Source organism: Plectropomus leopardus, chromosome 14 (assembly GCF_026936395.1).
Source record: "Plectropomus leopardus strain MGB_pleo_1.0 chromosome 14, ASM2693639v1, whole genome shotgun sequence".
Taxonomy (NCBI): domain Eukaryota; kingdom Metazoa; phylum Chordata; class Actinopteri; order Perciformes; family Serranidae; genus Plectropomus; species Plectropomus leopardus.
The window spans coordinates 11,687,458-11,712,388 of record NC_142189.1 but is presented as its reverse complement, the minus strand read 5'-3'; the positions used below and the strand labels follow the sequence as shown (position 1 = coordinate 11,712,388).

General features: G+C 39.8%; 1 protein-coding gene across 2 annotated transcripts; it reads left to right on the top strand.

Moving 5' to 3' along the window:
• The first annotated feature begins 1,254 nt into the window (after positions 1-1,254).
• On the top strand, positions 1,255-24,557 carry crlf1a (cytokine receptor-like factor 1a). Of its 2 annotated transcripts, none has more exons than XM_042501495.2 (9): positions 1,255-1,745; positions 7,899-8,177; positions 10,592-10,721; positions 12,464-12,633; positions 18,803-18,960; positions 20,106-20,180; positions 21,506-21,599; positions 23,372-23,560; positions 23,706-24,557. In XM_042501495.2, exons 1-9 carry the CDS (start codon positions 1,673-1,675, stop codon positions 23,720-23,722), a joined length of 1,185 nt encoding a protein of 394 aa, XP_042357429.1. In that variant the 5' UTR covers positions 1,255-1,672; the 3' UTR covers positions 23,723-24,557. The 2 variants fall into 2 exon arrangements, with proteins under 2 accessions (XP_042357429.1, XP_042357428.1); XM_042501494.2 differs by having other exon boundaries at positions 1,260-1,745; positions 23,372-23,556.
• The last annotated feature ends 374 nt before the right edge of the window (positions 24,558-24,931 follow it).

Genomic DNA, 24,931 nt, shown 5'->3' with positions numbered 1-24,931 from the left:
AGCTGCTGATCACAGAAAAAAAAACAAAAAACATAAGAAAGTGTCTCAATATTTGTGATTTGGTAACAATGTTGTGGACTGACATGTTTGTTTGAAAAAACTCTTAATTTCTCCAGAATTAATAGTAAATTAGTCAAACTCAGGATTATCGAGAGCTAAATATCTTTGTGCAACACTTGTATGATGACGTCTACCTGAAGTTTGTCTGGACCAGACATAGTTAAACACAAAAATTCACAAGTGCAGAACCAAGCTAAATACTAACAGTAGTATAATTTGTAGCACAAGTCGACAAATGTCTCAAAGAACAAACTTTAGCCACCAGAAGCAACAATACTAGGTCATTGGTGATTCCAGACCAAAGGAAAACCATAGCAGCAACTCCAGAGTGCATTAAATACAGCAAGAATGCATTTTTATTGCTAATGGATTCTCCTTTGCATTTGACAGCATGTCTGGCTGTGAGAGCGATTCCTCCCCTGGTGCTCTCCTGTGGTTTCTTCAATTTTTCCAATGCAAGTGTCGAAAAGGACAGAAGGTGTCATAAACTACATATTCCAAAGCCCCTTGAGGCACATATGTGATTTGTGATATTGAGTTATGTTCATAAAATTTAATGTATTTCACCTATGGGACTAGGAATGTGTTATTTCATTTTTAAAAAGTAAAAGTGTCTTGCTTGAACCTTTGTAAATCATGCTCTAGTTAACTGAATCCAACTTAAACGTTAAGTGAATTGTTAAAATCAAAAGGTCAAAAAAGATCTCAGCAGGCACTGGTAATTATTTCATTTGTTTACAAATGCAACTTTTGTCCTCACAGGGAAAAGAAAGTGACATCTGGGGTCATTTGATTCTTTGTGTTGACAAAAAGAGAACCTTAAGATAAATTGACAATTATGGGATGTTAAGGCGACAGTAGCTTATCCTTGTTAGTCAACACATTATACAGTTTTGTCAGTGCATATTCTGTCTGAGTCAAAACTGACAATTCAAAGAGAAAACATCATAATTCAAGTGGGTACAAAGAGGATTTTGTTTGTGAAAAAAGGGGTCTGTGTGTCACTTTCTACATAGACAAAGAAATTTAAAGAAAAAGAGATAAAGACACTTTAGGATTTCCTTTCCGGTAACTCAGTGACTCAACAGCCTCCTATGGTGGAAAACAGTAAAGCAGAGACCTGAGGCATGGAAAGAAACAGACAGTGATTCAGTGAAAGTGAATGGCTCTGACTCCCCTACCCATCACTGAAGAGGGAGAGGTTGAAAAAAAGGAGCAGGGAAAGGACGGAAAGAGGGGGAAATGACTGGCGACTGTGTGGGAAGAGAGAGAGGAGGGGCTTAGAAAGTATGAACTTGTGTATGATTTAGCTGCAGGAAGCATTAAGAAGGGAAAAGACTGCAAACAGGACGCGGTATACTCACTCGTTCAGCCTTTCCTGAGGACGTGTTGCCTTATGGCTTCTCACAGGGGGACTTTTTCCACCGGGTCACACTTTTTCTAGTGCGCTCCTGAGAGTTGTCTTGCTTATAAAATCCGGAGCTTTTTGAACCCCGTGCTGTTTTTCCTCTTTCCACAACTGTGCGTAATTTCTATCCAGGATCGAGGAGGAGAAACGGCGACATCACAACAACACGAGGACGAGGGATCAAGACATTGAAACTGGGGGAAAATGAAAGCCGTGTTGGATTTCTGCTTGCTTTTCCTCACGTTGCACACTCCCGGCGTGCTGTCCTTGTCCACACGTAAGTTGCACGTAGATGTCCATCGATGCGCAAAGTCCAGGTCTCGCTGGGGACGGGTTTGGGTACAGGCTGCCCCTTTTGGTCTACTAAGATCAGATTAGTCCATGTGTCACCAAAAGAACTGACTGTAAACAGCTCTGTGACATCGTCCTGCTCTGGCATGCATACATTTAAAGGTAAAACAGCTGCAATTGAAAGACATTATGGTAGGGTGTTAGTCACTGCAAATGCAAACTACATCCCTTCATATGCATATCATAGGAATAAAATAATAACATTTAAGAAAACATACTGTTTTGAAGGGGTGCTAGTTAATGCAAATACAAATTACAACTCTTCATATGTATATTACAGGGATAAAAATAATAAAATTAAGGAAAGCATACGGGTTTGGAAGCTTGTTAGTCAATGCAAACACACAACAACTTTTCATATGGATATTATAGAAATTAAACAGTAATATAAATAAAATATACTGATTCAGAAGGGTGTTAGTCAATGCAAACAGAAATTAAGACCCTTGATATGAATATTATAAGAAAAAAAATTGCAATCAAAAATAAAATATACTGTTCTGGAAGGTTGTTTGTCAATGCAAACAGATACTATAATCCTATGGATGCGATTGGAACAAAATTGTAAAATTAAAGAAAATATACTAATTTAGAGGGCTGTTAGTCAATGCAAACATAAGTTACAACCCTCAATAATGATATAACAATAATTAAATAATAATATTAAATAAAATATACTTGTTTAGAGGGGTGTTAATCAAGGCAAACAGATTCTACAACCTTTTATATGGATATTACAGGAATAAAATGGTGATTTTAAAGATGCACTATTTAAGAAGGTTGTAAGTAAATGCAAACACTTCAAGCCCTGATAACATTACAGAGATATCATATGGGATATCATTGCTAATTTAGAGGAATATTAGTCAGCTCAAACACTGTATATAAACTGCAAATCCTGATCATAACATTACATCCATATTTTAGTGATTTTAAAGAGGATAAAATCACATGTAGGTCACTAAGAGTACCAAAGATATAAAGTTTCCATAGGAGGATAAAATATGTAAATTCCATATAGGAACACATAAAAATCACAGTGATCTTTCCTTGTGCAATACTGTGTTTAAAATGTGTCCCCAATGTGAAATAATGCAACACTTTCTTACATAATAAAAGCTCGCTTACTTGAAACCACTCTGGTCGATTCCTGGATGCATTAAGAAAAAAAAGCACAAACTCCGCTTTTGTCCACTTGACACCTCCTGTTATTGATGTGCTCCTGCTGAAGTATATGGGTTGTTATCCCTGCAGAGAAAGAACTCATCTCCCAAGAGGCTGAATTTCAACAAGTCAGGCCATAATTCGTTTAACACATGGGGAGCATGGGGGCTTTACGAACCGCAACAAAACAGTGACATCATTTGCTCGGGTTTTGGAGAATGTTAACCAGCAGCTTAATGCACAGTAACGTAAATAAATCAAAGTTATGTCCGCTTCCACAGTTAAGTGGCTGGATTAGTTTTTTATAGCGAGCTCGCTGGCAGAGAGCAGCTCCTCAGAGAGGATCTTCTGTTATTCATCCTGTTTGAAAGGCGCTAATAAAAGAAAGTATAGTTTTAGGGGCTTACAGAAGACAATAGGCCTTGATCATAAGCTTCCCTGCTGTTTATTATAGGGCCTAATTGGTCATTACTGTTTTATTCACCGTAATAATGGAGGGTGCTTCCCTTTCACTCTGTGTGCTGTGGTTTACAGATACCACAGAAATAAAACAGTTTAAATGTGGAATTTACTTACCAACATATAATTAGTTTTTAGTTTGTCCCATAAAGTTTGAGTTTATGTGTCCTGTTAGCATATTACTGAGGTGGAACAAGTCATTGCTTTGCAAGTCACAAGCAAGTCTCAAGTCTTTGCACTCAAGTCCCAAGTCCTAAACAGGTCATAATGTGCTCTTCACAAAATGTTATACCATTTTAACAACAGAGGAATAATTTACAAATATCATGAATGCTTTTTAAAATTTCTATGTTACAACACGTTTGTTGGAAGTTGTTGTGCCTCCATCTGTAATTTTCGAAATGCATGTTTTGCATATTGCAATTTGTTTTTTGTTAACCACCTGGAGTTTTAATACGCTGTACTGGTATCACTTTTTCCATCTGGCGCTCAAACTCACGTAATATAAGGTCCTGATGGTTCTCTCCTGCAGCTTGATTGGCTGCTGTTGGATTGATTCAAACAAAGTAGATCTTTGGTATGAAGTGCTGAATTGCAGGGAATGAATATTGTTAACGTTGTGGCACATTTTTTAAAAATACACTTTTTATCCTTGGACTTGGGGTAAGGTATTAAGTGTTTTCAAGTCAAAAGGCTCAAGTGAAGGCTCAAGTCAAAGTAAAGTCACAAGTCACTGGTGTTGAAGTCCAAATTGAGTTGCAAGTCTTTTTTGATTCTGTCCAGTGGAGTCTTAAGTCATAAAATGTGTGACTAAAGTCCACACTTCTGGCATATAAAGAGATTTTTATATTGGATATTATAATTTAAAATACCTGATTCTGTCTACACATACACAGATATTTTTGAAAAGAGATTTTTTCCCTGCTCCATTTAAAAAAAATATTTTGTCCACACGGCCTTCATTTTAAAAATATAATCATCCACACTTGAAGGAAAAAACAATTCCAAACGGTTGCAGACGTTAGTTTCCCTCCACAGTCAACCTCATCACAAAGGTAGTATAGTGAACACGATAATGTTAACCTTTTTAAAGACACCTGCTGGAAATCTCATCTCTGGAGCTCATTCAGACACATGAGTGATGCTCTGGACATGCAAGAGTTTTCCTTCGATTTCCATCGACAGCAACCCCTCTCTGTAAAGTGTCTCACCATCTGCTGGTTTGACCGAGCCTGATCCAAATCCGTCATTTCAGGTAGACCTTAAACTGCGGACACCGAGGTGGAGCAAAAACAGACAGCGACCATCAGTAGTCCGGCAATACCAAGTTTAAGTGTAAAGTATTCATTACACCAGGCAGTGCTTAGACACAGTAAACAAACTGGGAGTCCTCCATTGTTGTTGTTGTTAGTAGCATATGCCCATTACACTGCAAAAATGGGCATGCACAAATCGAGGAGATGACACCATTGTTTCCAAAATAAGAAATATTGGAAAAAAAATCTGTACCTTGGAAGGCGATTTGATAAAACATCCTGTTTAGTAACCTACAACTCTGAATAGATGAAACGTAGAGGAAAATATATGTTTACAAAAAAGTTTTCATATGTTTAGACAGGGCCTGAGACACTCAAAAATCTTATTTTTAACCTGAAATTCATATCCAACATGTCCCACGCTCCTGCCTGCCTAGTTTGACTTGACATTAGATAATCTCTCCTCTCTCCAGATAACAGCATCAGTTAAATACCTAATATGTAAGCGATATGAAAAACAAAATAAACATCTATCTCTGTGTCCTCGATCTCCTATCAGATGGTGTTGGCACGGCTCATTGTCACTAAATGTTGCGTGACTTCTCCAACTTGGCTCATCCACACTGGCCCCTCAAAATGTTCCACATGTGCGCCTATTGTGCAGAAGACAGAGAAAAGTTATGGCTTATTTGAACTGTTGCATTGATGAGTGTCAGGTGAATAGTTCTTTAGAAAGAGAATAGTGTCATGTACCTTTGAGGACCGACAAAAAGAGATTTCCGTCTACCAAAGACTTAAAATCAGCCAAAAATGTCACTGGAGACCTCCTAACTCTATCCTATACTGTCGCTGGGTTAAACTCATCCCCTGCCCTGATCAGAGCTGCATTAAGCATCTTCAGCCTCTCCAAACAAATAGTATTTTACAAGCCATTTCCTCCAGTGAGTGTGTCAAGCAGAGACAATAAACAGCAGTAATTGTGCTGATCACTGTAGTGTTTGAGCTGTAGAGGAAGGGGTGTAAAGGGGCTTCACACTCACTCCGGGGCAATGTCCCCATCCTCAGCGCCTGGAATACATAAACACTGATTGTTATTCAGCTGGATCAGCACATTATTGGCTAATCACGGCCCCTTTTATGTCCGCTGTATCTGGTGACAAAGACAACCGCCCTCTGTGCACGTGTTTGTTTGTATTCATGTGTGTGCATAAATGTGTGGAGGTGTTGTGTCAAAGCCGTGATTGCTGACATTGGTGTGTGTGTGTGTGTGCAGTTACAGTTGAATTAACTTCTTCAAAGGCGGCTCGTCCATAAAGGAGCACACAGTGTCTGTCAGTGTAAGGTGGCTGGCAGCTGAATAGATGCAGCCCCGGGCACGGATTTGTAGTGGTCTGACAAAGTGTTTCACTCACTCACCACTCAGTCATTTCTGTGCAGAAATCAACCAACGCACATGTTTTCAGAGTGCTGTCTACTTAGGTGGACAACTTTTTTTTTTAAAATCCTCCAGTCTGAAGAAACAAACTCTCCAAATCTCTTTTCCACTGCTGTATTTATTCTTTACTCATTTTTGGGCCTTCTCTGTTGCTTCACGTGTAGCGAGACAAAAAGGCAAATATGCAAAATATAAGTAAAAAAAATTATAAATTGCAGTAGAACTAATTTGTTTAGCATCTTTTCTTTAGTTTAGTTTGTTCTGTTATCCTGTTGTCAGGATGAAAAACCCCAAACAACTGAAAAATAAGCAAACAGCAGTACGACAAGCTTGCATGTTTTATCCCTAAAGAAGCTCGCTTAACAGTATTTTAAAAAAAAAATTGTGGGCAAGTCTCAAGTTTTTATATGGATTTTCATCTTTTTACACATTTTACAACATAAAAATCAACCAGCAGAAACATAATTGTTGCTACAGGTAATGGATTACAGTGGTTTCCTCACCTTTTTTGCCATAGGTTTGTCACAGTATCATCAACAAGGATTATTTTTGCTCCACCATCTGTCAACTGCCACCACCATCACCTTTTTACCGTAATGCAACAAACCACATAATTCATGCGATCATTTTCAAGATATCCATTTTCCCTTTGTTATTGTTCTTTTCCTGAATTAGACGATCCAACTAGAGTTGAGGAAACTAGCGTGAGAGCATAGTTTTGCAAGCTACCTCGGGAGAAATCTAGATTGGAAAGATACTCCGAAAGAGTAGATCAAACTACTTTGTTAATAAATGATCAAATTGACAATAAATGTGACACAAAATTCTAACACAATATTATAGAAAAAAGTCACACGCAAGTGCAAAGTGGCATTTAAATGAAATTATTTTGAAAAATGCCCACTTGTTCACAGGTCAAGTTTTTCGAAATTGTACAAAAGTTTATTTCTTCAACCTTCAATTATTCTCTCCTACATGTCCTTTTCCAGGCTCCGTACAAAATTGTTTTTAGTTTCAGTTATTAACTACACACACACACACACACACACACACACACACACACACACACACACACATATTCACACACACACAAATTAACTAGTTGAATCACTACGCAAATATCAATGTAGTTGAACAATCAGCAAACTACTACAAAATGTAGTTAAAGTACTAGTTTGATTAAGTTCGTTACTCCCCAACACTGGATCCAAAATATTAGCTCATGAATGTAATAATTAGGGTGGCAAATCTTGAAAAAGAGATTACTGAGAGCTGATCCACCCTCCTCAGGTATGTTTTGCAAAAGTCTAGATTGGCTGAAATGCGTACTGATTTTCACCTTTTTTTTTTTTTTTTCACTAACATAAATTTGAAAAAGAAAAATAAGTAAATAAGTTAAAGGTTAAAAGTAAGAAGCCGAGATATGTTAATTTTTAGTCGCTAATGTAGGTCAAGTTCCAGAAACACTGAATCCAACATCTTTTACTTTATAAGACCCTCTATATCACCCACACTGATCAAACTCCACACAGTTTGTAATGCAGGACTTCGTCCAAAATTTAAAGCCTAAATCATAACCTTGATGACATCACCTCACTGTGACATCATCAGGGTTAATTTCTAAATTTCTAGACTTTAGAGCGGTCCAATCAGAGCCACAGAAGACATTACGGAGCTGCTTTTACAAACTGAGTTTAAGTGACGAGTGAACTGACCTGACTAAAGTGTTCATCAACCGTCCTCTTCTAATGTCCACCTCCTCCAGATGTGGCAGTTATCTACCCCCAGGACCCCGTCCTTCGCATGGGGTCCAACCTGACGGCCAGCTGCTGGGTCCACCCAGACCTCGGCGTCCACGCCAGCTCTCTGTTCTGGACGCTCAACGGTCAACAGCTGCCCAGCTCTCTGTACAGAGTGCTAAGCCCGACCAACCTCAGCGTGACGCTGGCCAGCCTCAATGCCTCCAGGCAGACGTCCGGCGACAACCTGGTCTGTCACAACCACAAGGGACACATCCTGGCCGGCTCCTGCCTCTATGTTGGGAGTAAGTTGAAGTTATTTGTATGGTTATATGATTCATCTAGAGAGTTTTTTTTGTCATTTTATTAGTGTATGTATTTGGTCACCAATTTTAGTGTGTGTCTCTGCTTCCCTGTTGGTTAATTTTTTGGTGAAAAGGGTAAATAAAAGGCAGAAGTGGAAAGGAAACAGGAATAAAACAACAAGGACGTAGTGGGCAGATTTTAAAGTGTCTCTGTGGCTGTATTTTATTTTTAGTATTCCTGCCTTCAGGCCAGTGAGAGGCCTCTATGAGTGTGTGACTGTGAGACACTTTGACCACCTGTGTGGTCCATTACTCGCACTCATAGGGCACGGGTCATTTTTCAGACACGTTTGTAGTTCTATACTTATGAGGTCCAGCATCTAACTAACATGGAAGGAGTTTCTGTCTCTCTTTTGATTGTCTCAATAAGTGTTTATCCCATCCACTTCACATTTGGGAGGTGTATTACTAAGGACCCAAGTAGGGAGTGTTAAGTAGTGCTCTTTTTCTCTACCCGAACCCAACTGCGCCTGACCCGCCAAGCTGAAGGCTGTGGTGGGCTGTAATTTCTTACCACTCCCATGGCCTTCAGGTCAGGTTCAAGCGTTTTTAGCTGTTAAGTTTTTTTCTGTTTGTTTGTTGCTGTTTGTTTTTTTATGAAATTGGCAGTTATTGTGCATAGATGGAAGGAGTTTTAACTGACTGAATAAAAAGGGAAAGACACAAAAAGAGTTGAAAATCAACAGAACAATGGAACAATTTAGTGGAGAACCGGGTAGAGAGATAGAGCGTGTGGGAGAGAGAGAAGGAAAACGAGACGCACTGAGGGACACAGCCGACTCTGCCGAACCTGTCATGCAGAGACGATAGACTATTGGAATAAGGAAGAGAAGAAGAAGTGGAAACATGTCAGCCTTTAACTTGTAATACTTGTTTTAAGATTAGAAAAATATATGTCTATTAAGTAGAAATTCAGGTTTTTAATTAGGCCTGAATTTGCTCCTGTGGTTTGGGCTCGTACAGAAACTGTTTTTTGGGCCAAATCAGAGCTCTAGTTTCGAGTGTGAGCCCACTGTGTAGTAAATTAAGAGGGGACTGAGATTAACTGTTCACTGCTGAACAGCATGCTGGGTACAGCTCGCTCGCCATCGCTACAGTATATTAAAGAGCAGATCATGAAAGAAAGACCGGATGAACCAGAGATGTTACTCTGCAACAAACTCCCATAATTTAAGCATCAGCAATGTAACTTTCAGAATGATGAACGCTTTTGTTTCTGGAAATAGCCTAGTCCCAAACAGTTAGCAAATAAATCACACACACACACACACACATACACACACACACAAGCATTGCTAAGGGAAGCACCTATGTCAGGTCGGATGTATTTCTCAGGACCCAAAGATGCCAAGTGTTGAGTGTGAGAAGGTTGCAAGCAGCACTACCGGAGGCCAAGCAATCAGCCCGCTCTGAACAGGCATGTTTTAAACAGGCATTGCATTAAATTACATAATGCACTGCCAATCCCTAAATGTTTGAAGCTTTTTACAGTGAACTTTATCGGGTGATGTTGTCAATATGGTGCTAACCCATGGTAATAACCTTATTTTCTCCATGGGCAGTTCTTGGCTTCAAGAAATGGTTTGATATTATGGGAAATACACTTAATTTTCTTTATTGCTGAGTTAGTTACTGTAATTCACCAATGTGTATGACGGTTAAAGCAATGCTCGTAATACACTAGACGCATCCGGTAACTCTCAAACAGCCCTTTAACAAAGTACGATGTAGCCTCACTCTAAAAGTGGTCCTCTCATAGATAGAAATACATGAGCTCACACACAACTCGCACACCATTTTTGCTATCTTTGTAACTCCTTTTTTCTTTTACAGTTTCCATAGACAGAAAAAAAACGTAGCATTTCTAAGACTGGAAAAGGTGATGAGATGAAAAATGACAAATACGTAACCATGAAGAAACACGTGCTTACATTTTCTCAGACACACACACACACAGATGCAGTCGGGATCCTAATCTCTGTGCGACACTGGTGTTGAGCACCCAGTGTTCTGAGAGAAGAGGAATGTTGGCAGGGATCCCGAGTCTGACCAAATCAGACAGCGCTCGCACACGCACACACGCGCACACACACACACCTACACACACACACACACACACACCCCTACACACACACCAATTAAGAAAAAATACATCAATTTCTAAGGAACATCACCGGTGGGTAAATTACTCTCAGGAGGAAGGGGCTAAAGTAATGGCTGAAGGTAACTTTGTACCCTCAGTGACCCTACATCTTCTTTATCTCTCTTCTGCTCTCTCTCTTCTCCTCACCCCATGTCTCTCATGTCTCACCTATGTCCCCCCTTCTCCCCATTTGTCCCTCTTTCTGTCTCAGTGCCTCCAGAGAAGCCGGTCAATCTGACCTGCTGGTCCAGGAACACCAAAGACCTGACTTGCAGCTGGGCTCCAGGAGGAAAAGGAGAGACTAACATCAGCACACAGTACACACTCAAGTACAAACTCAGGTACACACACACACACACACACACACACACACACACACACACACTACAGATATATTGCAGAGAATATTTGTGACATCTCATTCAATTCACTGTTTGAAAATCAGCTTTTTCCTTAAATTAAAGATTAACCATTTGAACATGATTGATGCCATTTGCGTCAAAAGTTACACCCATACTTCGTCATTACTCAGTTAATTCAAAGCACACAGACTGTATTTCCTAACAACTTTGTATTTCATTTGGGGTGGTGCCTTTCCTCCTGCATCACACTAAGAGTTGTGTGCCCCGATGCGCGTCCTTGTCAGCTTGTATTGGGTATCAATTTCTGGATAAACTGGCAAAACTGTAACCTAAAAAGTTGTTTATTAACCCAATCTGTCCCTTAATCCCAAGAGATAAACCACAGGTTGTTTTTTTTTAATTATCTATAGACAAAGATGGACTTAGATTTGTGTTTCTTGTGCTGCTGACACAGCTGCAACTGGGTCTAGACTTCCCTGCAGATTTTCAAATGCATTTTATCTGATGCTAATAAATTCTCAAATTGACCATCATAACATTATACTGAATCATATGTACAACTAAATAGTGCTTAAATATTCTGATATTTAGATGGAATAAATCATGTCCGACAACAAAAATCTACTCAGATGGAGGGGTCTCTGTATTAAGAAATCAATGTAGTATCTGGCGTCATGCCCAGCTCAAATGGGCTTACAAAGCAGACTATCAGTTTCCCTGTACATAGGTATGAGACGAAATATACAAATTGTTGGAAAACATGAATATCATTTTCAGCATGCCTTTATACTTGTGTATTATTCAGTTTAACTTACCTAATTTCCACAGTTCAACAATAAAATTAGCCCAAACTTTAGTACACAGTCAAACTCCTCATTTTCAGAAAAACAAAATGATTAATGGTTTTTGTTCTGCATTCTTACAAAGATGCACTCAGGGTATCATAAAGTATGAATGTGCACTCGGAGCTTGCCGAAGTGTGCACTGCTGCAAAACCAGCCCCACGCAGGTGAAACGTTTTTAGTCCCACACACAGACAACATACACACACTGCTTGAATTAGAAGAAAATATTCTTTCCGATAGTCTAGTGATTATGCCACATGTAAAAGAAGGGAGTGAAAACTGAGCAAAACCAGCTTTAAGTGAAAAAAAGAGTTAAACATCCAACATGGTGAGACTATTGTGAATGTTTCCAGTCAAAATCTACATATTCCAGGAGATGTTTTTTTCTGCTGACGTGTCTTAAACAGCCTCAGAAACAACCTAACGTGGAGCTGGAAACAGGACAAAATACCTTATCTGTTCGGCAGACCTTATTTTAAGAGAAATAACATCAGAGATCGCCAGAGGGTGAAAGACCTTCGTCCGTAGAAAGTCAAATTTCATGAGAATTAGGCAAACTGGTTTTCATCTGGGAACGATATATTTTCAAAAATGACTTTCAGATGGGTTGTAAGCTCTACTAACATTTTTTAAATAGTTCAATCAGCTATTTAAAAGCACCAAAAGGGAAATAACTTGACATGAAGTGCCCGCAGGCGAGCCAACTGCCGGAGATCTGCAGTCAGATTACTTTAAATAAGGACTCAATAACCTGACTGCTGCCAAATAAACTCTTAACTGTCAACACATTATACAATAAATTCTATATCAAATGCATTATTCATGGATATCGATGCTTTCGAGAGTTATTTGATTATTTTTGTTTTTTTCTCCCAGGTGGTATGGGAAGGAGAAGGAGTGTGAGGATTACACTCACACGCAGCCTTACTCCTGCAGCATCACTCGGGACCTGCACCTCTTCACGCCCTACGAGATCTGGGTGGAGGCCTCCAACCAGTTGGGCCGGGCTACCTCCGATGTCATCACCCTCGACATCCTAGACGTGGGTGAGTGTGAGAAGGAAAGAACTTTGACCTTCTTTCTTTAACAGTTTTTTTAGAGCTTAGATCCCAGTGTCAATGACCCCCGGGCTATAACATAGGACAGTGGATAGCAGACTTTTAGGCCCGTAACAAGAACAAAGCGGTGTTGACCTGCGACCCCTCGTCACAGGTTAGTCTACGACTTGTGAGCAGTTAAATCAGTGATGAATTTCCCCCTCTCTCCTCCTTCAAAGTGGTTGCTAATTTTTGGGTCTACATTATATAATGTATGGTTGCTACAATAGGAGGTTTTCATGGTACGATACCCGTCTCAGAAACGACTGCAGTATCACATCATTAAAGAATTATTGTTATTGTTAGACACTATGACCCTCAAATGACTGAAAAGTTGTTTTTTTTGTTGCTAAACAAACTTCTATAACTATAACTGAAACTGTTCCTTTTAATGGAAGAATAGTATTAAAACAACTAAAATGACGATGAGATTCCCCGTCTAGTGAGTGTGCGTCGACTCACGTGACTAAAGGGGCTCTGAGGTTAGGTTTAGGCAACAAAACTACTTGGTTAGGATTATTAATAGATCGTGGTTGATAGTGTGATAGTCAAATTACCTGTTAGTCAGGTAATTCGACTAATGCAACTAAAGCCAAAAACACCAAGTAGTAGTGAGCTGCCATGCAATGTCTACAGAAAAGTGCAGTCTGCTCCGAGCTGCAGTTGTTCGATTCTGTGCTGAAGTGCAGACAACCTTAAAGTTGGGGATAATTTAGCTTTAAGCTGCGAATTGCGGTATGGTACACAGTCTTGTGACTACAAAATTTTCCCCTTTGTTACAAAGAGTTTCTTTCTGCCTGAAACACATGAACATGCTTCCCAGCCACAGGAAAATGTAAGTATGTGGGCACCCGTTGCTCACCTTGTAGGGCAGGCACCGCATGTGCAGAGGTAGTGTCCGCGCTACAGCGGCTGGAGGTTCAACTCCAACCTGCTGTAATATCATCCCCTCTCTCAGCGATTTTATGCTAAAGCTGTTCTATATCATAGAGGCAATAGCCAAAAAAATCTTTAAAAAGAAAAAAAGTAAGAAAAATGTAACTATTGCTGCAAGCTGCACGTGGCATGTTTTTGACGTGACGATTAACATGACGAAATAACTAACTTACAGCGGCCTCCTGGGTAAAAGTCCTGTGCTTGTTGGACCCATTCACCCCCGCTCCCACCGTCCCTGCGTGGTCTTTGTCTTTATACGACATCCATTACTCTGAACATCTAACAATGACATAGATACGTTTACTCTGGGGTTGGCTGAAAGCCCGGTGTGTTTCATGTCCTTGGCCCAAACGGGATTTTTTGACACCCTGGGAATGAGACCAGGCTGTGACAGAAGAAAATCCTTGAATGGGTTCTTCTTTTTCAGTCATGGCTTAACTAATACAGCTAAAATTATCATGTTAACTTTAACCAAGTTAACTCTTAGCTCAATTGACGGATTGTTTTTTTTTAATATCAGTATAAGTTGATTTTGAGGACACTGAATTTTCTCTCTTTCCCAGAGTTAGATGATAGAGGATGGATATCTCTCTCATGTCTTTGTGTTAACTTTGGAGCTAGAGCATGGGAGGTGATTAGCTTAGCTGAGCTCTGAGAATGTAAGCAGGGGGTAAAGACCCAGACAAAACATTAAAAATATGCCTTCCAGCACATCTTAAGCTTAGCAATTAACACGCTGTATCTTGCTAGTTTAATCACCCGAAAAATTTTTGGTGTAATCACAACAATTTGTGGTTTTAAGGGGCGTTATATGCCAGACATGCTCTTGGCTGGTAGCAAGTTTGCACAGGGCCAGGCTAGCTGTAGTTAAATTCTAGAAATAAACGTTGTGCTGAGGATTTACTCAGAACTTTATTTTAAATTCTAGTGGAGTTTCCAAAAAACTAAATATATCAGAGCTTCAGTTTGGAGTTAAGCTAGTTTAAATATTGAGGGGAACATTGGGTAAAACTGTAAATTAAGCGGTTCATTCCTGCCCTTATTTATCATCTCACGACCCCTCAGATTTATCTTGTGACCCACTGGTTGGGAACCGTGAATGACTTCAGCTTTAGCCTCAAATTGGCGTCCTTGAATGTTGAAGAGTATCACTTCACTTCATAAACCCATCTCTTTTATTCCTATAGACGGGACTTTGGCTTGAGATCTGTCTTCTGGCTTTTTGGAGAAAGTTGTTCACAAGTACTCATCCAGATTTACACTGATAGGAACTGAGCAGCGTTCCCTTTTAAAGCTTTGTTATGAGGTCCGTTGCCTAGCTTAGTGCGGTTTAAGCAAACGGACCACAAGATCAAAATTCTTCCCTTCACTCATTATCAAACACATGCATGCACGCACCTGGACAAGCGTAGGTGTGTGACGAATGGAAACGCCCTCTCTTTTGATGAGCTCATTTTCTCTTTACTCATGCTCACTGGACACACATACAGAGACACACACAGAAAACGCACGCTAAACCCCTTTTATGTAGTGTTGGAATGTTCCAAACTGATCCCCGAGCCTAATCCCGTCTCCGAGCCGCCTGCAGACCCCTGAGGCCCGAGGAGTTTGGGCTTTGAGGCTTTAAGACTTGGACCTGAAATAATACAACCTGATTAGCTTGGAGCTTTTCACCTGGTTCAACACGCTCCTAACAGTGTCGGGAAAATGTACCGAGAGGAAAAACATTATTGAGTTTCCGAGGCGAACACATCACCAGCACGGAGACAAGCGTCCATCGAACTGTAATCCCTTTTCCATTCACTAATGTATGCACACACACACACACCTGTTTACACACCCCGAGGGCAAGGCAGGGCCTGGTAACAGTATAGAAACAGAGAGGCAGGCAGAGTGTGGGCGGCTTCTGGTCGTGTGTGTGTGTGTGTGTGTGTGGGTTGTGTTTCGCTCAGGTTGCCCTGGCCATTCTTTTCATGCGAGCAGTTTCCACAACAGTAGCAGGTCATAAAACACAGCAACCACACCTGCGTGGAGCTGCTGTGAGTCACTACGGTCATGTCCAATCAGTTATGAAGGCGAGGCGGAAACACCTACAGTTTTCTCTGCATTCCTGAGTCGCGGGGAGCCCTCTGAACCGAGAGACTTGAGGCAACTTGTATTCGCTGTCTGAGATGAGGATATGTTGAGGGATGACACAACATATGTTAACGGTGATTCATTTGTAATTTGACATGTCTCATTGACTTTTATTGCCTAATGCCCATAATGTATAGGAACTCATTTTGGCGCGTGACTTTATTCTGTATTCAAAGTACCATTTAAAAGATTTTAATAACTCCTCTACTGAAGTCAAGAGCGGTCAAGGTTGTAATTCAATTTTTAGAGTAAATTATATTGCTATCTTCAGATATTTTGGCTTATTGGAATATTTGCCTTCACAAATCATATATGTTGTATTAGGGTATCTTGTCATCTCAAAATTAATATCTGAATGCCATTCATATTTATCAATTGAGCAAATAAGACATCATAAAACCTGCTATCAGGCTCTTGAAATTAATGGTTGTCAAATAGAAAGCTTATGAAATTGCTATAAGAACTTCATACTTTATATGAAATAATGTAGGAGGGTTGTAGCGTCAAAACCATCTTCCTCTGTTTCATCTATTTTCGAGCAGCGCTGACATTCAGTTTGCTGCGTCTAGTTGGAAAAGCCAGAATGTCCCGAGCAAGTACACTTGGTTAGGGGTAACGTTAAGGGATGAAATATCTTCTTTGACATCCTCCATTGTTTGCTAACTAATGTTAGCTTCCGTTAACATTTACTACATGGCATAGCCTGTGTGTTGCAGGCATGTGTTAAATCCCAGCACTGAACAAGACAAAGCTAAACAAAGACAGCAGAGCTATAATGGGCCGAGCCAGACCCAAACCTGAACATCATTTATGAATATTTATCAGAATATTTATCACAGCCTAACCGGTCAGGTCCTGTTGGATTTGCGTCAGGTATCCTTGCTTGAGTCAAAACATTTAACAATCAGAGAGCAGGGCAGTAGACTCACATCTGAATTTTATCAATTAAGATGCACTTGGTTATAATTAAAACAACTTTGTCATCCAGAGATAATAATAAAAATTAAAAAAAAAAACAACAACTAATTTTGGTCTCGAGATACAGGGATAAATATAGTTAAAATAATTAAAAACAATATTAAGTCCTATGCTAACACAGGTAAAAAAATATAAATAAATGTAAGTACATCAATTATTTCAATTACTATGAGTTAATGTTCACTCTGTTCTTTTATCTAATTGTATTATTGTCCTTTACTAGTCATTTTGGGCAAACACTGTATTAAGATGTTTGACCATCGCTTTAAAACTTTAGTTTTCTTAGTTTTACTCTCCACTTATGTGTTGAAAATAAACATTGTTCTAAGACAGATGAATGTGCGTGCCACCATCGGTTTTCCACTCATGAATACAAAGTGACACGTCTGAAGTTACACATTTTAGTTCAGAGAGTCTCCGGTTCCTCCAAAACACTGGAGACCAGAAACAAATCCTCTAAAACTCTCATGTCACTCCCACTTTTTCCCCTCCACTGAATCTTTCCCATCTTCCTCTTTCCCCTGGGCTCAGCTTGTTTGTTTATTGGTAAGGGATGACATTATGTAAAGGAACTGAACTTGATATTGAAACGATCTCAAAAGCCCAAAACAAAACGTGAGGAAAGTTAAAATAATGGTCTGTCAGCACATGTTTGTTTGTCAAAAAGATAATCGTTGTCAGATGAAAAAGCCTCTTCCAGCTCACACAAGTCAACTCCTCAGAAACTTTAAGGCACCCGGAGACCACAAACCTCCGCCAACGCTGAACAATCCTTCAATGAGCTGTTACACATAAAGACATCACTCCTACCGCTTTGAATTGAGTGGATTTCTTGACCTGGCAAACGTAACCTTAAAGTGTAGAAAGAAGCCCCTAAGCTATGAATTTTTGGCTAAAAATGATAATCTGGGCCATCTGTCCACCAGAAGTTTATCATTAAGTTCTTAGGGATAGAAATTTAATTGTTAATAGCTGCAATAAATTAAAAACTACCCCAGTTTGTGCCTCTCATGAAATCATTGTTTAACATTTGCACTTATTATGACATTATAGTCACACACTGTTCTTCTCAAAAAGAAATTGATATCCAGCGGGTTATCTTGTAATGAATACACACACTCTTTTCTAAAGACACTTATCTTTATGAATGTTTTAATTTGCTCTGATTGATATCTTTATATTTACACTGGATCATATGACTGTGTAAAGCAGACACTTGAAGTGACTAACTAACAGAAAAATATTACCCAACTCAAAGGTTCCCCTGAGCTGTACCAAGCATTTGAATGTCTTTCAGCTCATAATTTTTTTTCCCGCTCGCAACTTTACTGTTTTGGTTCATGCTCATCGCTCTCATCAACCTAATTTCCAGCAGCAGGCAGCTGTTTTTATTACAAATATGTACACTACTGCTCAGCACCACACAACTGACAAAGCTAGAGACTGGCAGGTGAACATAGTGGAGCTCGAATCCGGCTCGGATTTGCAGTGATGGAAATACAACACCTGGGTGGATGTGCTAATTTTGACCTCTTTGCCGTCAAGGTGCAAGGACGTGCTGCCACAAAACACAGTCTGTCTCTGTCCAAGCAGCGCTTGAACATCACACTAAATTTTGTCCATGCTGAGTTTGAGAGAGAGACTGAATAAGAAAGAGATATACAAAAATAGTATCCACCTGAACATATTCATATTGCTTTAAAGAGCCCTCTTTCCTGTCTGCATATACTAAAGTAAATTGTTTAGACACAGTGTGACTGTGTTCTTTAAAGGAATAAAAAGAAGAAAAAAGGAAGTGGCACTCAGTATGTCCTAACTGATTAATGCATTGGGCTACAAAATTTTAGAAAATATAAAAAAATACCCAGGACATTTTCCCAGAGCCCAAGGTGATGTCTTCAAAGTGCTTGCTTTCACTTACTAAGTCAAAAACCAAAATATTAAATTTTGAGAACATGAAATAGTAAATCTTCATATTTCACAGGTTTGAATCGGTTGAGTTTTTTGCGTACTTCCATAGTTATAGCTCTTCTTACCCATTAATGTCCTCTGTCTCCTCCTCCTCCAGTGACCACCGACCCTCCATCAGGTGTGACTGTCAGTCGTGTCGGACAGTTAGAAGACCAGCTGAGTGTTCGCTGGGAGGCCCCGCCTGCTCTCAAAGACTTCCTGTTTCAGGCCAAATACCAGATCCGCTACAGACTGGAGGACAGCCAAGACTGGAAGGTAAAGGACAAGGACATGCAGTTATAAAACACATAAATGTGTTCTCTTTGTCTCTTGCGCGCAAACAGATCCATCAGTGCAGGTCTTCCCCAGCTGTTTCTCATCCTAATGCTGTAATCACCTCTAATCTAGTTTGATTGAGGCCTCCTCTGCCAGATGGGTTAACAGTTCAAAAACTTTCATCAGCCATAAATCTAGAAGTCAGGTTTTGATCAGGAGAAAAACACAGGCCAGAGCCACTGTGTATACCTCCGTTCAAACTTTTAATGAATGAAAAATACAGTGTAAAACCTTCAGCCGTGCAGATGGTGCTTCCCAGGAATCATTTGAGTCCTCTGGGTACGAGTGAAGATTCTCCAGTAATTAAGGGGGAATTACACAGATGTAATATAAGCAAGTCTTTGCTCGCAAAGTGGAAAAAGAAAAGAAGGGGAGTGGAGTGAGGCGGCGGAGGGATGAGACCGTTTCGAAGGAGACAAGACTTGAATCCAAGTGGCTTTAAGGGTTTGGTGGTGAAAACAAAACGCCGTTTTCCCTCTGAACCGGCCCTAATCATGAGGTCATGCTAAGGAATGGAGGGATACATCTCAGCTGTTAATGCCTTCAATATGGCTGTAAAGACGCTCAGCAGTAACTTATGCCGATTTGGCTTCCCCACGTCACATCATTAGCCCTCTGATGCCTGTAATTTCCATGTTCTGCTTTCTGTTGTAGTCGTTCTTAACAAGTGTTTACAGACTGAATGCCAGAGAGAAAGTGGGGACTATTAGACAAGATTATTAACTGCAGTGTGTGGGCGTTTCTGTGTCTCTATCTGTTCGCCTGTCTTTATTTTTGCTGTCCTGTATGCGTCGAGTACCTGCGCACGCTCCTGTGTGTGTTTCTCAGCGTATCCAGTTCTGTAATAAGTAATAGAGAGCAGATTTTTACCCAGTGGGCACGAAAACATTAAAACATTTTCATAAACATACTGATCAGGAGTCACTAAACAATGTGGTGTGCATGCATGCTTAGGTCTGTACATGGTTTGTGGTTATGTTTTCTACATCTTGACTCTGCCCTGTGTTTTAGTTCATGCACATTGGTATTTAATACTGCGGTCGGACCTCCAACTCGTCTGTTTGTGTCTCTTTTTTTTCGTGTAGGTGATGGATGACGTCGGGAATCAGACTTCTTGTAGATTGGCTGGACTGAGACCTGGAACAGTGTATTTTGTACAGGTACAGTATGGTCTAGTTGCGTGTATACTGGCCAACTTTCTACTCCCTTTATGTATGAAAGAAAGAAAATAGACGTGTGTTTTAAATGCTGCAAATGTCACTGCCCTGATACCTGCATGGGTCTTTTATGATAGCATAAATACAGCCAATAAATGGCACTAAGAGTACGGAGTCAAAAGTTTCACAACAACAACAAATGAGGTGATGATTGAGGAGGTGGTAATAAAGTACCTTTTAATGGAGGCAAAATTGTAGACAGGCCCCCAGGAAGCGCACCGAGCTTTGACGGCAGTTTTTGTAGTTACCAAACGGTAAAATTACAACTCCCAAGTCTTAAATGTGATGCCACTGGGCCCAAACAGATTTTACCATTGATTTACATGGCAAAAAAAAAACGTCAGTGGATACATTTTTTTCAAGCATCACAACCCTTTTGAAATGACTCATTTCACTACCAGGATTTAATGCATTCAGTTCGATAACATTTGGAAAGTCTACAGATTTTAGATTAAATAATTAAATTAAGATTAAATAATTTTTATCCCCAGTCATGTTAGCAGGAGGCTAAACTGAAAGTAGCTGGGTCGGCCAGCGGAAACCTCTAGTGTGCTTGCTCTATGGGCCCAGAGATGAGGAAGCAGTGCTGGTCACCCGGGTAGTTTCATACTGCTGTTATAAAGCTTTCTTCGCTTATTGCACCACTGAGCAACTTTCATAGGAATGAACGAGCCCACATCCATGGTACATCAATGTTTGTAGATGACAGACATCGCTAGGCAGTTAAATACATCACAACATGTGGACGGAGAATTCTTTTCACTATATTACCAATTTGTTCTCCAATTCGTTCTGTTGCGCCCTTTCTTCTTTGTCGTCTCCGACAGTCGTATTTCACTTGAACTGCGTGGCACCGTCCCTGTGATTTCCATTTCCACTGCTCAGTTTTTTCCAGATCCAAAAGTTTTCAGGAAATGTCAACAAATACTAATAAAATGAATGCATAGTATGGACAGATGGCCCCATCGAAGGTAATGAAGAGAATTCTCCGTCCACATGTTGCAGTGTACTTACTGGCCTCAGAGACCAACGCCCTCTACAACGTTGCCTCTGATAAAAGCTACATTATTACAGTTTCCTCCACCGTTGCCTCGTTTGTTGTGTGAAGTGCCATCTGTGCCAACATAAAGGAGGACAGAAGTGTGCGGGCAGGGACATATATAATGTTAGATACGAACTTATCTATTTCTGTACATAAAAGCAGTATAATTTAGTCCTCAGTGTACTTCTGATCTGGTCAGTATTCCATAATGGTGTATTTTCTCCAGGTTCGCTGTAATCCCGTGGGCATCTACGGCTCTCGCAAAGCTGGGATCTGGAGCGAGTGGAGCCATCCCACTGCTGCATCCACACCCCACAGTGGTGAGTGCACACAGTCACGGGACGACTCATAATAATTTACTTGCTCTTGATCTCAGTTTTTTTTTTGGAAGCCTTTCATCCATTTTGAGAGGCAATTTGTGCCCCTAAATTTTGTTTTATATCATGGTGCACCACACGTCCCACAGCGCTTTCTCACCAATGGAAACTGGCTGCCTCGTTGGAGAAGAAAATTGTGCTGTTTTACACTATTTTACCCTTCATTCAGCCTGTTTTGTTTTGCATTGGCAGTTTTATTTACGGCAGATGCATTGGTCAAATCAAATCAAATCAAAAATCACGTCCAAACTAAATCAAATCATTGCCAAACAAAACATTCGGAAGTTAATCCAGACTTTGATTATGTAATGTTTCAGTTGCAACACAAAAGACTCCACAAAGAACTGATAAAAAATATAAAGAAAAGAAAACTGAACACAATATAACTCCTGCTGTTTGCTCGTTCGATGTTATAAAGCTGTGGTTACCTGCTGCTGTTCCCTCCCCAGATTTAACAATGACATGTCTGAGTAAAATATTATCATAACTCGAGGAAAGGTGGCCACAACTATGAAAACAGAACACGGGATGTACAAAAGTTGAAATTTTCTTTAAGGGTTTCCAGGAACTTCCCATGAATTTTGGCAAAACTACCAGACTGAAAAAAGGCCCTCACAGTTAGTGTGTCAATGCCTGAACTTTTCATGGCTCTTAGTGTATGTAACACCGGCACACACATAGAGAACATATAGATCTTGCGCAATCACACTCTTCTTCTTTGCTTTCTTTACTTCATTACTGCACAGTTGGGCTTTCTTTTTTACTTTCTTATTTCTCTGCTCTGCACTTGTGGAATTTAACTAATGCTGGCCTTACACGAAACAGCTTTTCAAGCGATTTCACTGTTGTATCCAAATTTCCACTATCGCAATCAGAGTTTCATCTCAGTTGTGTGTGCAACCCTTTATCTTGATCATTTGGTGTAAGGTGAGCTGTCGTAAGTGTTATTCTTGTCTTGACGTTCTTACAAAATCAAACATGTTTACTATAATCATACATTTTTAGTCTGGGCTCATTCAGATACTGAAGTTCAATGACATAAACATAGTCAACAATGAATAGCTACGCTCTCTGCAGCACCAAACAAGAGGAAGCAAACTGCATAGACAGTAAACATGGAGGAGACTATGGGGGGGACTTTTTATCTTTTAAAATGTTTCGTTATTTAAAAAAAAAAAAAAATTTAATCACAATTAAGACACTATTTATCACAGCCAGAAACTGTCAAAATACAAATTATCATTGGATTTTCAAATTTTCAATGGTCCTTGAACAGTAGGATTAACAGTGGTCTTTTTAGGCCTATTCTTATTTTTGAAAGAAAAAAATGAAGGAGAAGAACAGGACAATGAAATAGTTACTGTTGATAAAAAACAGAAACAAAACAAAAACCTTCCTCACTCTGCAGCAGGAAACTGTGCTTCAAAGCTCTGTGCTGCAAATCAATTGTATCTCAAAGTGTGTTTTTCACAAACTTGACATGGTCATGAGTCACTTGCGGTCCATTTAGAATGAACACACAACACACTTTTAAACTATGACCCACCAGTTTGGAGCCACTGTTCTAGTGTGCAGTAGGCAAAAGTACTTTTAAACCTGCAAAAGCTAACTGAACTACCACCACTGCTGCTGTTAGATGTGTTTATTACAGACCACCAAAACCAGTCTAACTCCAGTCTTCTCCCCGTCTCCCTTTTTCTCTTCCCTTCATGCAGAGCGGTTGATGTCAGGCTCCTGTGACTCAAAGTCCAGCGGGGACTCTAACTCCACCCTGCGCAGGGAGCTGAAGCAGTTTTTCGGCTGGGTGCGGAAACACGCCTACGGCTGTAGCAGCATGTCCATGAAGCTATACGACCAGTGGCGAGTTCTGATGCAGAAATCCCACAAAGCTCGCAACCAGGTAGGTAAGCATCACTAATGCAGAGGACACACGAATCTAATCACAGACATACACGCAGACATGTGCTGCATGAACAAGCACACATGCATACTAAAAATAGTTTTGTTTTATAAAATCTGATTTCTAACAGATTTTGTCTTTTAATTTAGGTTCTACAAGGGGATAAATCCTAGCACACGCTGTGTTTACGAGCAGAAAACAATTCAAGAAAAGAACTGAGTATGTTTTTGTCTATGTGTTTGTGTGTGAGAGAGAAAGAGAGTTTGTATTCGTATATGGGAATTATAAGACATTTTGCTGTGGACATTTTGTCCAAATACCAGCCATGGCCATGAGAAGACATCCAACTGTGGGATTTTCTTCTTTCATGCATCTTTTCCAGCCAACATGAGCACTTTTTATTGTCTAAAAAGGTGCAAATGAGAAGGCGAAGTTGCCACGGACATCCTGGTATCATTAGCAAGAGACCATGTGGACTACTCTGCTTTCTGAAAGGACGTTAAAGCATGAATAAATCCGGCATCAGTGAAGATGTTTGGCATGCACCTGCTCTAAATGTGCTGATCAAAACACTCAAACAACTAGAAGAGTTGCCCCAGCATCTAAAAGTATTCTGTGACCTTTTTTTTGAGTTTCTCCTGTGGATCCAAAGCACCATCTAGTGGCTGTTCAGCATCCAAGGATTCATGATTCAAGATTTCACTGTGGTCCTTATGTACAAAGAAACACGTTAACATACAGTATTTCTAAGTCATGGTTTGTTATGAGTGCCAAACTGGTTCACCCAGAATTCATGTGTTTGATGTGAGTATGTGACCGATGGTGTTTGTGTGTGGAGACGTTTCACTGCCTTTATTTTTGTACTGAATCGTACCAGCATATTTAAAACTGTATAAAGTTAATGTTTTATGTCTTAAGTTATGTTTAGTTAGTAAAGAAAATATCAATGACTGAAGTTGTTATCAATCTCTAATGATGTTCTATAAAAATGTTGTCAGAAACATCTTTATCTTTCTATCTTTAATATCCATGTGTTCCCATTCGACACATTTACTGCAGGGCTTTGGTCAGATCGCCTGTGAGTGAAGTGAAACAATCAAGTTACGACAGGAATATAGAATTTTATTTTCTTTTAATTTCACCCTCAAACTAAGCAGGATGCATGCTACAATGTGTGTGACTAAAAGCAACATTAATACTTATTTTTTTAAGATAAAATGTCTGTTTAGTAATCAGTTGGTGCCTTCAGTATTTATTATATAGTGTTAATAATTTTACGTCAATGCAGGCTGTGGCTCATGGTTAGCATTTTAATGTCCAAGCTGCAGGGGCACCCCTAAATTAGTGACTTTAGTATTCAAAAATGGATCCTGAT